The sequence below is a fragment of the Chelmon rostratus genome, chromosome 3, assembly GCF_017976325.1.
Source record: "Chelmon rostratus isolate fCheRos1 chromosome 3, fCheRos1.pri, whole genome shotgun sequence".
Taxonomy (NCBI): domain Eukaryota; kingdom Metazoa; phylum Chordata; class Actinopteri; order Chaetodontiformes; family Chaetodontidae; genus Chelmon; species Chelmon rostratus.
The window spans coordinates 8,483,017-8,498,008 of NC_055660.1; the positions used below are offsets into that span (position 1 = coordinate 8,483,017).

The 14,992-nt window shown below is 42.4% G+C and overlaps 1 protein-coding gene across 3 annotated transcripts; it reads right to left on the reverse strand.

The window, feature by feature from the left end:
• Positions 1-1,034: 1,034 nt before the first annotated feature.
• On the reverse strand, positions 1,035-12,156 carry ncapg (non-SMC condensin I complex, subunit G). 3 transcript variants are annotated; one of them, XM_041933506.1, is made up of 22 exons: positions 12,106-12,156; positions 11,686-11,798; positions 10,644-10,898; positions 9,942-10,170; positions 9,558-9,703; positions 9,312-9,396; positions 8,838-9,030; positions 8,604-8,753; positions 7,299-7,439; positions 6,379-6,502; positions 5,948-6,037; positions 4,890-5,078; positions 4,692-4,802; positions 4,058-4,177; positions 3,565-3,789; positions 3,274-3,455; positions 2,950-3,115; positions 2,522-2,686; positions 2,043-2,166; positions 1,723-1,770; positions 1,517-1,586; positions 1,035-1,423 (listed from the first exon to the last, which is right to left on the reverse strand). In XM_041933506.1, exons 2-22 carry the CDS (start codon positions 11,791-11,793, stop codon positions 1,297-1,299), a joined length of 3,048 nt encoding a protein of 1,015 aa, XP_041789440.1. In that variant the 5' UTR covers positions 11,794-11,798; positions 12,106-12,156; the 3' UTR covers positions 1,035-1,296. The 3 variants fall into 3 exon arrangements, with proteins under 3 accessions (XP_041789440.1, XP_041789438.1, XP_041789439.1); XM_041933504.1 differs by having other exon boundaries at positions 1,036-1,423; positions 2,522-2,689; XM_041933505.1 differs by having other exon boundaries at positions 1,036-1,423; positions 2,522-2,689; positions 11,686-11,793; positions 12,106-12,140.
• Positions 12,157-14,992: the final 2,836 nt, after the last annotated feature.

Sequence of the window (14,992 nt, forward strand, 5' to 3'; positions counted from 1 at the left end):
TGCCACTCCAGCCGACTTACTGGTTAGGAGGAAGCCTGGAGAAGCTTACAACCCAGACTGTCTTGCCCCTACAGTAAAACATGGGGGTGAATCAGTCATGATCTGGGGTTGTTTCAGTCTGAGTGGAACAGGGCAAATGCAATTGTGTGAAGGCCGAATGAACCAAGTCAAGTACAGGACTACCCTTGAAAACAGTCTTCTTCCATCAGCTGGAAAACTCTTTCTTGCCTCGAATGACTGGATTTTCCAACAAGACAATGCCCCTTGCCACACGGCAAGGTCAGTTAAAGCCTGGATGGAGAACCACAACATTCGCACCATGCCTTGGCCTGCTCAATCACCAGATCTTAATCCAATTGAAAACCTGTAGAAAATCATCAAACTCAAAATGGAGAACCACAAGCCCAAAAACGAAGAAAATTTGTTTGAATTTGTCCAACAGGAATGGGCTGCTGTGACAGCAGAACAATGTCAGAAGCTGGTGGAGAGCATGCCAAGACGCATGGCTTCAGTCATCAAAAACAATGGCTATGCAATCAAGTATTAACTCTTGTGTGTATCATGTGTTAAAAGCAAACAGAAAAGAAAACATGGAATGCTTAAAAGTAGTGTTTTTGGCGGTACAAAGCCATAGCTATTGATGTAAGAATTTAAGTAATTTTGGTTATTATCAAAAAAAAAACCATGGAAAATGAATAGTCCTTAGTTCTTAAACTCTCATGAGCTATTTTTGTTGTTATCATTATAATTGTCCAAACAAATGTACCTTTAGTTGAGCCAGGCATTAAAATTAACAAGAAATTGAAGAAAACAAGGGTGGTCTAATAATTTTTTCCATGACTGTATACTTATGTCTATATAGATGACATCCAGGATTGTCTGATTTGGTATTTTACATTGCTTTTTCTTCTTTGTTATAAAGCTACAGCTGCCTGCTTCCCAGCCCGAAGTTGGCCATTCCCTCAAATCAATTTGAGAACACTCAATATATTGACCGTACAAGCCAAAAAGAGGACAAGCTTTATTTTAATATATAGAATTTTAATGATTAAAATGACAGAACTAGAAATGGCGAAACACAGACATAAAACGTAAGAAATATGACTCAAAGAGGTGAATCCACTTTAAAGGCTCTAAATCAAAGAAGTGGCAGGTGCAGTTACACTTACTGACATCAGTTATGCCGGAAATGTTTTGGAAGTACAAAAGTATGTGGATTACATTAGACTGGAGTACATAAACACTTGCTAAAAAAATGCTAATTTCCATTTATGCACAAACTTCATAATCTGACTTCTATGACACATTGGCCTCCTGGTTAATGAGGGTGTTGAGGTCCAGCTTTGTCTTCTCTAGAGCTGCGGTCTTGGCCCTCCGTGAAGGACGCACCACAGGACCTGACTCTGGGACATTTTCTCCATCACTGTAGCCAAAACAAAAAGTAACAGAACAAGATCAGTATGAGAAATTATCAGAGTGTGTACATAGGGCATATTCTGACAGTTAAAACACTCACCTCTCCTCTGATGACTCTCCCCTCCTGCTCGGCTTTCTGCCCCCTTTGGCAGCGCAGACTTTCCTCTGACCTGTGTGCACACACACTCAGGTTACCCCACAATGCTGAGTCAACTCTTTGACTCAGGTAGATGAGAAGAGCTCTAAAAATACAGTGGCGCTAAGAGCAAGTGCAGTTTTTAGATGAGTATACAGAACCTTCATTACCTCTTTTGGCTCTCTTGGCAGATTTAGATGGATCGTCTGCTGCAGTCTCTGTGGAAACATGGCAGACACAAACTCAGATTTCTGCAGTTCCTCCCTGCTAGCTGTATTTTTGTCTTGACAGACACTGAGTAGGATGGAGTAAGGCATTTTTAATTCACTTAGCAACATTCTGGTAATAAGACATAATCCTTTTACAGAAGGCGTTGTCACAAATGTGGAGTGTAAATCTAGTAAGACGCAGCCAGTGAGAAGGTAATATTTGTTACAGATCCTCAGAACAGAGGTGGCCTTTTTTACAAACTGTCAGAGTGTATATGCACCATCCGCATTGACATCCAATGGTTGTAGCGCGCTGGCACTGAGGAGCTCTGCCTGTTCTTTTGAGTCCACCATCTGATAAATCATCTTCTCCAGAGCACGCAGACAGACGCGATCCTTCACCACCTGGAGAAAAGAAGGATGGAAAGAGGACGAATGGAACATTGCCTTACCTTTCAAGAGACAGATATATAGAGACATGAAACAGCAAAAGTTGTGTGTGCTGTGTGTTCTTAGTCACACTAGCGACGTGGTTATAGCCACTCGTTCTGCTGGTCCAGGCTGAAATATCGCAACAATAGTTGAATGGATTGCCATTCATGAATCCTGCTGACTGTGGTGATCCCCTGATGTTTGCTTTAGGTTGACATTTGTGGTTTTGATCGAAATGTCAACGCCTAGCTTAAAGCATGGCTGTGCCTAAGCACATTCTCAAAGAGCTGCGAGCATGACTGCAGACCCTTGTTGAGTCTGTATGTACCTGTACAAGCTGCTGCAGAAGAGTCTGCAGGTCTTTCCTGACGGTCTCATCTCTGCTGAGCTCCAGGTTGCTGAGAGTCTTGGCATAGAGACGCACCTCAGGGGCTGTGGGGTCCTTCAGCATCTCCCCACACATGCGCACCGCCAGGTAGTCATGGACACACACCTCCTTAAAGACATATGCATTCAATATGTCTCATTGAACTGTTGTCAAATTAAGCCTTTCACAAATTGTGAAACGATTTTGAATTAAAACGTGAACTTCAGCATTCAGACAATCTGCAGACATCATCCGCGATCAAAAAATGAACAAGTATTTGTGAAAGAAAGAGAGCAATATGAGGAAAAGCTGAGAGCGCTAATAAAAAGACAAACACTAGTGAGGAATTTCTCAATGGAGACAATCCATCGATCAAAGATGTTTCTTACCTCTGTGGTGGTCGAGGGCTTGATAAGCACACTCGGCCGGGTCAGCTCCACAAATAGCTCAAGCACATTGTTAATGTCCACCTCAGCTAGTGGAGAGGTGGCAGGAGCGTTCATCAGAGTCCGAACAGTCGGCAGGAAACTCTCCTCCACTACCTCCTGGTGGGCCCTAATGCACACAAACATACACTCCATATTAGTTTATGTTACATGTCTAATAACTTCACCTTGGCAAGTCATCATACTAATAATAGGACGATGGGAAAGGCAAAGTTGTAATGAATGAAATTAACCGCATAGCTCATGGTTTGCTTGTGTATGCGTGACCTGCTCTCGCGGGCGTAGAGCTGGAAGAAGACGCCGAGGCAGTGCCGCAGACGCGTGTCGTCCTCAGTGACAGGATTGTACCACAGCAGCACCAGACGGGAGAGCATCTTGGCACTGGAGATACGGCCTGTGTACATTAGTTTGGCCAGGCCCTCGGCCGTCTCCGTACGCAGGTCAGACACCTGAAAACGGCATACCCACAGAATTCAATCAAACCGTCGTCAGCTGTTTCACATCCAAAGAAAACTCAACACATACTTCTGTTCATGAAGTAAATATTTCGACCCTCACCTCGCTGTCCAGGAAGTCTGAAAGCATCACAATTATACTCTGGGAGCTGTCCTCAGGTACATCTCCCTTCTCCTCAACCGCCGCGTCCTCCTCCTGTCTGTCTGGTGACTGTGAGGTCTGAGTGGCAGCTGCTTCAGACAGCAGCTGGAATCCGAACAGCAGCAGCAGGTCGATGATGGCCCGTAGAGCACTGATACGGATCTTTATTTCATCCAGCTGGGCAATCTGAAACAAACAGACCAGGTTTAGAGATGGTAATACATGATTCATGTGTCGTGATGGTGTCCAGCCATGCTTGTTTATTAGCCAAAGACTTGTTGCTGTTGAGTTGAATGAATGTACATTTTAAATGTTTTAAACAGCACAACTGAAATTTCATTCACCTCCATGGTATTAGAGGAGCACAAATCTCAGCAGCGGAAATCTGAAAACCTGAAATGTTATAACTGTATTTGAATTTTAGGTGGACAAAACACACATGTATAACATTTACCTGCAGCAGCAGGACCATGTGGGTCTTGGCCAGCTCCTTGCTGTGCAGGGTGCATGTTCCCAGACACACGACGGCCATATTACGGACTGCAGGGTGAGCGTTTGCTATACTGGGCAGGATCTGATGGAGATGGAGAAAAGCAATGACATCAGCCAACTTTTTACTGACTTCACTTCAGTCCAGGTATCCACAGATGTCCGCCAACACGAGATGACTTAACAAGCAATAAGCAAATAATCACAGATGAACTACAAGTGAAAAAACATTGGAAAATAGGATCATTTTCCACAAACACAGAGGAGAAAGCGTATGCAGTTTATTCTGTCAGAATCTGTATCGATGGCCAAACAAACTGCCACATACGTTGTGCGGCAGTGAAAATGTATGCTGTCCAATCAGATAGACAATCAGCATTTAAATAAGAGAGATGTCAAACCGATAAACACACTGTCCACTGGCAGCAAAGGAACTACTAACAAAAAATCTTGGCAGGCATGTATATTAACCAAAACTATGGCAAGTAACTTGGTTCTGATACTCTGTAAAGAGACTTTGTAAAAGATCCATTTGGAGCTCGTGATCTGACTGTAGCATGAGTGAAATGCATGATGATGTGTGCAGTGTGGGTTTATACCAGTGAGGACATTAAGGCGCTAATTGTAGGACCGATTCGCGTCTTGATGCTCATCTGCTTCAGCAGTTCTGCACACATTGTTAGACACCTCAGAAGAGTCTCCGGGTCATTCTGGGGGGGAAAAACAAAACACTTTTAACTATACTGGATAAATAAAAGTCAATGACATGTGGCAGTACTTCCTGTGTGATCGTTTACCTTCTCGGTGCGGACCTCCTTGTCGGCCGGCTGGGTGCTCTCTGCGATTTCCTGGATGATGCGGTTCCTGCGGTTTTCAAGCTCTGTGATGGAGTCCTTCAGCTCTGCAGCGCGGCTGAACTCCTGGGCGGTGATGCAGTCCTCCAGGGTTTGTTTGGCCTCTAAGATACGCACCTTAACCTCTGCCAGCTGGAGGGGAGGCGGGGACATAAAAGGAAGAGCAGAGAGGAGTTCCTTAGCTGAAATACACTCCAGAGGATTCTTGTTGAGATGGGGAACTGCACCTCCCATAACAACAACAGCTGAGGCTCTGTAACAGGTTACAACCCTCCAGAGGCTACTTCACCCAACGGGAAAGGGAGGCACGGGGGCAGAGAGCAGGTGCACGGAACGGATGGAAGCTAAACACCTGGGCTAGACTTCCTCTGCAGCTGTTTGGCCTCCAAGATATTACAGTTTCGGCGCTTGTTGTAAGTTGGAGACAAGATGGCGTGACAATCACGTGTCAACCCAAATGTTGTGAGCAATCCCTCTGTGCGCAATTGTGCTCCCAGGTAACCTCTGACTTTCACTGAGGTTAAATAAGGCGTAGATGTGATGAAGAAAAACTATATATATATTAAACAGAAAGCCACTGTACCTGAACACACTAGGCAAAGACCAGATTGGCAAACAGTACATGATATGCACCTTCCACCCAACTAGTTAAACGTGCTTTTGCCTGCAAAACATCTACCAGCTGGAGGCACAGAAGGATGGACAAATAGAAACAGACAGAGGGAATATAAATAGAGCACAGAACAACAGAGAAGACTGAGGAGTCAAAAAGATCGCTTTAGAACTCGTAAAACCTTTCATATATTTAGTTATTTGGATCATTCATTAAATAGGAAACCTGCAAATATTTTTGTAGCAATCAATCTTTCCATAGCCTTGTTATACTTTTGACTGTTCCACCAAATAAAAATGCCAACATGTGGTTTTTTCCTCCATCCAGAAGGTCATTGGAAGGGATCTAATTGCCTGCGGGAGCTTTCAGCTGGCAGAGCGTCGCCCACCTGGACTTGCTGCCGACGGTTCTCGTTCTCATCCACCGGCCGACTGGCTTCCATGATGGGCTCCCTCACATCCGAGATGATTTCTGCCACCTGTGTAACACAAAGCCAGCTCATTTCACCATCAGTGTCAGTGGTAATGATAGCAGTACTGAATGGAAAATCTGTTTCACTTTGTGACATCTCAAACAAAAGACCTTTAGTGGCATAGGACAGTTCAATTCATGCACCCATCAGCACAATCACCCCCCAAATAATTTCCACTTTTATGCCTTCTTTTCTGCCAAATTGGTCTGTCAGTTGAATGTTTAAAGGGACATAACTGACAGTGTGTGCATTTCCCCTTGTGTGTGGAACAGACGCACAGTCTGGATTAAATGAACACTGAATTTACAGTAGTGAAAACGTTTTTGTGGTGTGAAAATGTAACTTACAGCCTGGATGCGTCTTTGGTCATCAGGAATGAGGTTGAGGAGTTTCTCAGTGAGAAGGGAGACCAGCGAGGATGGAGTCTGTGGAAGAGCCAACATCTCCTGCAGAACTGCCAACACACGCTTCCTACAAAAACAAAAAACGTAATAAGTCTGAAGAAAAACACCTCAACAAGCTGATAGTATCTGAAATAAAATTAAGGAGTTTGCCAAACAAAACAGGGCTGGACAACAAACTGAATTCTTCAAAATTAGGGACTAGAGATGTCTTACCAAACTAAATGAACACATACTGCAGATTTGAAACATTGTCTTAATCGTATATATTTAAATAGAGAGTAGCTGCAACAATATCAGCAACTATTTTGCTAATTAATTGTCCTTTTTCAAGCATATATGCCAACTGTTTCTCCAGTATGAAGATATACTTTATTCCTTGTCATGGATGATAATGAACTGATTTGGGTTTTGGACCAAACAGCTTCTGAAGACATCTCATTGCGCTGTGGGAAAGGTTACTTCTCACTATTTTATGACATATTGTCCAGCAAAAGATTAACGAGTGAAACAATTAGCAAATTAATGGAAAACAAAATAATTCTTAGCTGCAGCCCAACACTGGTGATACTATAACTCATCAGAACAAACATCAGAAGTGAGCAACACAGCTAAGTTACATTTATTGTTATCAAGGTAAATCTGATCGTTATCTTGCCCAGTCCTAAAACAGAATCTAAATCTTCTTCCTTTTCTGCTCTGCAGCTGCATAATGGATAACCAAAGTCTTTCTTTTCCTCATTGAAAGCTGTCTTCCATCCATCCTTCCCTCCTTCTCTCCCTCTCTAAGTACTTAAAGCTAAGATCAATCTGTTACTGCATCTTTCCCTCCTATTACAACTACAAAAGCCTGTCCTTCGTCCTACCTGCCGCCCTCCTCATTGGTGTCCAGACATTCAATGAGATGGATGAGCTGTTGGGAGATGAACTCCTTGGTCATGACCAGCTCCAGCTGGTTGAAGTCAGCCCTCTGTTCCTCTGACAGCACAGGCACCGCCTTCAGATATCTACAACAGTGAGAGTCAAGAGTCGGAGATAACAACAGCTTTCAGAGCAGTCAGATTAGATGATGCAGCGAGACACTCTGACAGCAAAGACTAAATTTAGGCTGTCCTCAGGTTTCAGAATCACAGCAGTGCAACTCAGCATAAACAACACAATCATATCAAATGTAAAACTGCAACACTGTAGGCACCAGCACTATTTACAAGCCATGGATACACATATCAGCTATCAGCTGAGGGATTTATACAAACCTGAAACTTATTAAAACAGATGAATAAGTGTATTCTATGAGCAGATAAAAGTTAGGCGTGCCACTCATTGCAGCAAATTTAATTATGGAGCATTTCACACTTCAGCATCGCATACATTAGGCAGGTGGTGTGAAACGCCACACTTGAATATAACAGGCCAGGTTAAGCTGAGCATAAGCAATGAGTTGGCCACACAGCTACATACAGGAAGAGCTCCTCTGAGAACACCGGACCTGCCTTCAGATACCTGAGTAACAACATGGTCATTATGGCAACTGTGTCAGGTGTGTTCAAACATTCTGAGCATCACAAAGCAACTACATAACTATTTATTTTGATATTAAAGCATAGGTTCCCTGGCCTAATTGTCAGGTGCCCATATGATCGCTAAAACGGGCTTTGCTCACTGTAACCATTCCTGCTGTTAATACTGGGCATTAAAAGATCCCTTCCTAGTGCCCTTTTAATGCAGGTGATGGGGGTCAGAGTCCAAAGTTGCTGCCTTTTACAACAGAATTCCTCCTTAGTTTACCGAACAGTTTCCAGTCAGAACTCCTCCACGAAGACTTCAGAAGACACTGCTTGCAGCATAAAGGTTTCATTCTATTGCCTCATATTACTTTAGATAATGGTTTAAGTGGGTTTTTGCAAAGAAGGGCTTTGGATTGTGTCCCCCATCATTTGAAGAGCATTGGGAAGGGCTCTCTTAATGTCAAGCATGAGCAAGGATGATTAAAGCAAGAAAACCCTGTTTAAATGTTCATATGGGCACTTTAACCCATCCTATAACTGCAAGATTAAATCATTCTGTAGAGGCTGTTGCTACTGATCAGTTATCTCTACATACATACAAACATACAGCTGACAGCAAGAGAACTATAAATGCAATCCAGTGAACTCTGCTTTATCTCTCACCCATAGAGGTAGTCGGAATAAGTGGCAGCGTCTGGCAACACTTGCTCCAGCATTTCATCACCCTCGTCTCCTTTAGCCTTTATGAACTCACACAGAGCTCTCCAGTAAAGCACGTTCTCACAGGACAGACAGTCCACTGGGATCAGCTTCCTGTTGAAAACACACACAATCTCTGATCTGCAGAAATGTTATTGTGTCGCATGTGAGAGCCAGAGAGACGCTTTAAGGTGTTACCTGTTGTCGAGCTGCACACTGTTCTGCAGCAGTTCTTCAGTGGGTGTGCCTTTGAAGATGGCCGTCAGTGTGTCCAGAGCTGTTTGGGCACAGTTCTCTACATCCAGCCTGTGGAGCATCTCTATGACGTTACCATCCAGCCGAGCCAGCCAGGCCGGCAGTAAATGAGAACAAACCACCTCTCTCACCGCTTCTGCAACACACACACACATATATGTCAGACATATTTATTGTTAATTGATAGACAGAAAAGTAACCTACTGTTTTTTATCGATATGTCGATTTTCAAGCAAAAATGGCAAAAAAATACAAGAAACTCCAATGTGAGAATTTACTCTTTTCTGATTTATATCGTTGTAAAATAAACATCTTTGATTTTTGGAATGTTGGGCAGGCAAAACAAGACACTTTTTTTAACCATTTATATTCAATCAACACATGCACGCACACACGCACACACACACAAACCATTACCTGAGGTGTCACGGAGACCCTGCTGCAGCAGACTAACTCTCTGTGCGATGGACAAAGCTTTAATGTGAACCTTGTCAGCCAGAACCTTGAACAGAAAACAAAGCCAGAACGTTATTTTGGAGCTGGGTCAAATCTTAAATCACAATGTTTAACAAGTGTTCAGTCAGACCATGACAACATCTGCAGCGTTGCTGGCATGTGTGTGCATACATTTATTCCAGATAATTTGACAGTATTTGTGGCTACCTGGTAGGCTAGCTTGCGGACATTCTCTTTGATGTCCCGGGTGCGTTTGAGTACTTTGGGGAGGGTGCGAGGGGACATTGCAATGCAGGAAAGAACGGCACGTCGCACCTCAGCATTAGTATCATTTTCCAGAATCAACATGTATGCTGAACAGCGGAGAGAAACAGAGCATTAGACAGTTAAAGAGTCATTTCAAAGAAATGTGCTGGAAGTGCACATTTACAGTTGCACTGTGATAAACATTCTAAACAGAGAGATATATTGTTACAAAGGGTTATTGACTTACAAAATAATAATGTTTCTGCATTTGCTTCAGTGTGTTCTGTCAAATAAGAAAAAAAAAGAGCAGGATAGAATTAAAAAAATAATAAAAAATTAGCAAACCGTTGATGGTTGGACAGTCCGGATCACTTGGCTGTTGTAGGCGCGTCATGGCCAAAGCAGCCTGAATCCTCACATTAGGGAACTTGTCAGTGACACGGACCAGCATGGCTTGGTGGATGCGTTCAAAAAGGTCGTCGTCTATCTGGGCATTCTCTGCCATACTGCCCAGCAACTTGTTGATCAGCTGGCACACACGGAAACGCACCGCATGGCTACTGGCTTTATGAGACTGAGAAGAAAGGAAGGCAGTCAATGCAACACTCCAAACAGTTTGGGAGAAATGGTGGAGTGAGTCAAGGGACTGGGGAGAAAATACAGGAAGAAGACTGGACATGGATCAAAGGAAGGAGGACGAGCGGGACAGAGAAAAATGAGTTGAATGTCACATGGGAGTGTAGCAGTGACCAACAGATGGAGTCCAACAGGAAGAGAGAGGAGACAGATGGGACAGGACAAAACTAGATTAAGAGGCAGCAGAGACATCAATCACATCAGAGCTTCTGTGTACAGCAAATGTTCCCAACAAAGTCAGAGAGGCTTCTGTTGTTAGAAGAGTACCGGGGTTAACAGATTTCTTTAAATAATGTATGCTGCAAATGATAAACATTTATCTGCCACAAAGTTAACCACTTCTAATTACTTAGCATACACAGAACATGCAGTTTTAAGAATTTAACTTTGGATGCATACAAACGATTATACCTCTAACAGGAAGTTGAAGATGAAACTCAGAAACGGATGATCGTCCTCAGCATCTTCTTCTTCTTCATCCTCCTCCTCCCCTTCCTCCTTCCGCTGCTCTTCCTCCTCCTCTGTCTTAGGTGGGGACTGGAAACTTGCGGCGAACCTCGCCACAAACTCCATGACATTTTCAACTGCAGGTTCACGCTTGTAGACAATCATGGCGTATTTCAGGTAGTGGACAAACTCTTCGTGGAACAGTGTCTTGTCCTCCATCTGATGAAGGAGAGGGAGGATGTCATTGATAACAGGTGGCATGTGGAAAAAATAGTTTAGGTTTAAAATAAAACAGTAAACAGTGAACTATGTGAAATAGTTTGGGCAGTAATCATTCACAGCAAAAGAGGTAAGCATCCAGGCCTCTCAGGTCCTCTGGGACAGGTTTGCTTGCTGTCCACAGGGTCAAAACTAAGAGAAGCAGCTTTCACTTTCTGTGCACTAGATATCTGGAACAAACCTCCACAAACGTTTAGGTCTGCTTCAACTCAAGGTTCTTTTAAATTGGGTTTAATCTTTTGTGTTTGCCACTTCCTTTTCTTACAATATAAGTGTGGCAATTAATTCAAATCTCTCCTTGCACTATAGCTGCACACCATTTCTTATTATTGTGTTTTATTTCATTTTGATTTATTTTTGCAACTTTTAATATTCCTTTGGGTTTCTTAAAGCACATTAAACTGTGTTTGTGCTTCTTAAAGCAGTTTGAACTGCCATGCTGTTAAAAGACACACAAATAAACTTCCATTTCTTTTTTTTTCTTTTTTTTTTTTAAAAAGAAGCATTAGATTCGGTGATTTTATCATAATAAAGATTTGCATTTATCCTTAACCAGAACCAGCTTAGAGGAATGTGACGCCACAAAACAGCCACACCTACAAAATACTTGCTACCCTGTTATTTTATTTCTAACAAAACACATTACAGACATGGAACTATGATTAAGGGTGCTGTGTCTAATAGTAAAAAGAAAGATCACATATGATGATCACCACACTGGACTTACCTTGCTGTAGCGGTTCTTCAGGCTTGCCACCAGCTTTGCTTTGTTATTGTGGCCCTTCTGAGCGCGCTGAAACGCCTCTTTAGTGTCTATTTCATTGTCCGCAGTCATCTTTCCTTCACAGAAAACCAGATTAGAAGAAAGAATCACTCAAACCGCTGTACAATTGCCCCTCGCTGTAACATTTCTAGCAACGTATTTACTTCATGCTAACGGAAGCAGCCTGGTAGTCTCTAGTGCCTCATTAGCTAGCCAAAGTCCCACCTCGATCCAACTCCCAATGAGTAGGAAACACCGCAACCCAGCAAACTTGTGTGGGACTGAGTTCCCTAGAGACACTTGACATCGTCCTTTTTGATAATCTTGAACAAGACATTGTATTACACAGAAGAAATCGAGGTATTATAAGTCTTAGAAATGTACCTTTCCGTCTGTTTTCCTCTCGTAGCACTGCCGCCTGTTTTCAAATTCAACTGTGGTGTGTTCTCGCGAGACATGAGATCCTACGTAACGGCGTAGACGTCGGTGTAGGTTTGCCCTGTGTTTAGCCTGGTAGGCGGTTTTTACGATCAGGCTGATTAACGCACTCAGTAGTAGAGCTGGGACATACGAATAGAATTTATTCATCAGTTAATCGATCAACAGGAAATTAAGCAATTGATTCGATTAGGGATTTATTGTTTCGGTATTTTTAAGCAAAAAGAAAAAAACAAAATAGTAACAGTTGTAACATTTTAGTGATTATGAAGATGCTTGCTGTATTCTCTGTTTTCACTGTAAACTAAATATCTTTCAGGTTTGGACACTAGATCACACAAAGCCATAAAAACATAATTTGAGCATTTTTTTTGGCATATTTCAGTATTTTCTGATATTTTACACGTCAAATGATTTCAAATCTTTAGACAGATTAATCAATAATGAAAAGAAAGATGGATTAGTTGTAACATTCTGGATCCTGTCATGTTGTTTCCTGTTTTATTTTTGTAACTCTACCTCTTGTGTCATTTCAGTTTCCTGTGTTTTCCCGCCTCTCATCAACCCCACCTGAGGCCACTTACTCACCTGCCCCTGATTAACCTCCTTCCCTTCCCTGTGTATATATACCCCCACCAGCTCCACATGTCTCTGCCAGATTGTCTTTGTTCTCAGTGACTTCACCTTGTGCTTTTGCTGCGTTTGGCTCCTATGTTGGTTGGACTTTCCCTGCTATAGATTTTGAAGAGTTTTGCCTTTTTCCTGTCTGTTTTGTTTGCCTTAGTGGACTCCTTGTGTTTGCCCTTTTTTTGGAACATTGTAAAGACAGTGATTTTTGTTTGAACTTCACTCTGCCTCCTGTGTTTTTCTCTGAGTCTGAGCTCACCAGGGCCGTTACATTAGTTGTAGGATTAAAAATCACACACCCTTCTTCATTGACTAATTTGAATTTGATCCTGGTTTTCATGAATAATAGTAAAATATATTTCTAATTTAAGTTTACATTTTTTGCTGCTGTATGCAGCTTATGTGTTACTGTTGCCTATAAGGAAAAAAACTCAGAGAAAAAAGTCTATATAGATATAGAGAGTAAGGCCTGTGTGAGAACACATATCAACATTTAGTTTACAACACACACATTATATATATACTGGGTTTGGTTGGATTTTTGTTATATGTCATTTAAAAACAGAACCAGGTAATCATGTGCCTTAATTATGGTTTAATGAAAGAAATCAGCAATCATTAATCTACCAATGTTTCATATTCTGCATTTCAGCCTCATAGACTACTAGTGTGCACCCCCTCTGTTGGTGTTGTGATGTCCAAAGCCGCAGCTGTCACAGCAGACAGCCCGCCCATGGAAAGGGCAGGGTTAACTGTCTACACCGGCGGACAGGGCACCTTGTTTTATTGCAACAACAGCCATCTATCTCTGGAAATCAATTTAATCTAGAGGACACTCTGTCAGGCTTCTGCTTTAGACCTGCGTGCTTGTGGGTGTAGGATTATCTGAGAGGCATATTATCATATTAAATATTTATGCTGGTGGATGCAGGGGCTAAAAGTCTCTCCATTAGTCTATACACCTACTCTGTCATGAGATAGAAAGATGTGGGAAAAATGGCCTCTAGCACTTCTGTAAATCCATGGGAACATTCAGTGGGTGATTTTAAGATATCCAAATGCCTTTCAGAGAGATACACCACCTGTCTGAAACTGCATGAACATTCAGCCATCAAACCATTATCCATCACCTTGCACTCATTTACATGTACAAAGCAAAGCCCAATATTTATAGTCTGAATGGCACCGTTAAACACAGAGATCTATGTAATTACAAGTTAAAGAAAATCATATCTTACAATATGTATCTCTCTTGGACCAAGGCTGGATAACAGACTGGGCAAAGCAACCATGACCCCAGATCCCTGTGCTCCCCCAAATGCCCAGGTTCACAACGTCCAAAATTATTTGTGATCGTTTGATTTATTGAAAATTTGTCTGGGCATAAGTCCCACTGAAGAACACATACTAAGGCTGGCCCTTTTATCTAATCCTGTGGACAGTATGCTTCAAACAATCTAGGTCTGAAGATATGCTGTCAGACCATGTCTAAAGGTAAAACTGTTGGTAGTTGTTCCAAATGGCCACATTCAAAGGCGGAGGGCCTCTGCCTCCCTAACCTCTCTCCAACATCTCTGTGTCTTTGTAGTCTCGAATGTGATGAATCGTACAAATGGGCATTACAGCATACACTTTCAGACAGTCTCCCCTCGAAGGCATTCATGGTGCTGCACTCGTTCGGATATATGAAAACTGATGTAAGAACGAAAAAAGAAGAGCTTGAGAAAAGTTTAAATCCTACTTTCATACCTCTGATAACTGGCCAACTGCTGTGATGTGGGCACAGTTGTCAGACTGATTTAGAAGAGTTTCAGAAATTGTTGGATCCAAGCCCCAAATGGTGTTCACGTGATGTGTAATCCCGAATAAATAAAGTTGTATTTGATCAAAGTACCACAAACAAATTGACACAAAAAATCTGGGCCCAGACATTATTCTAGGACAGAAGTACTGGGTCTCACAGTGTACACAGTGCACAGCCAGGGAGGCTTCCACCAATTTAACACATACAGGCCGGTTTACTCGTCATGAGGAGTCACATTCAGCTGGTGAAACAGTTGGTTTTCTTTGGCTCGGGAAGATCTTTGTCAGCTGAGACTGGGAAATCATTTCTGAGGATGTCATTTGGATTATTCTTTATCGCATCTCGATCTTGAAGGAGACGACCAGAATGCATGGAAGGACTTTGAAAGAGATGGGCATTTAC

Excerpts from the sequence above, each read along its gene's own strand:
- ncapg (XM_041933504.1), bottom strand. The coding sequence starts at position 11,793 with ATGACTGCGGACAATGAAATAGACACTAAAGAGGCGTTTCAGCGCGCT. Across the intron at positions 9,704-9,941 it reads GGACTGTCCAACCATCAACG|CATACATGTTGATTCTGGAA; the intron begins GTTTGCTAATTT and ends TCCGCTGTTCAG. Across the intron at positions 3,116-3,273 it reads CTCTACGCCCGCGAGAGCAG|GGCCCACCAGGAGGTAGTGG; the intron begins GTCACGCATACA and ends TGTGTGCATTAG.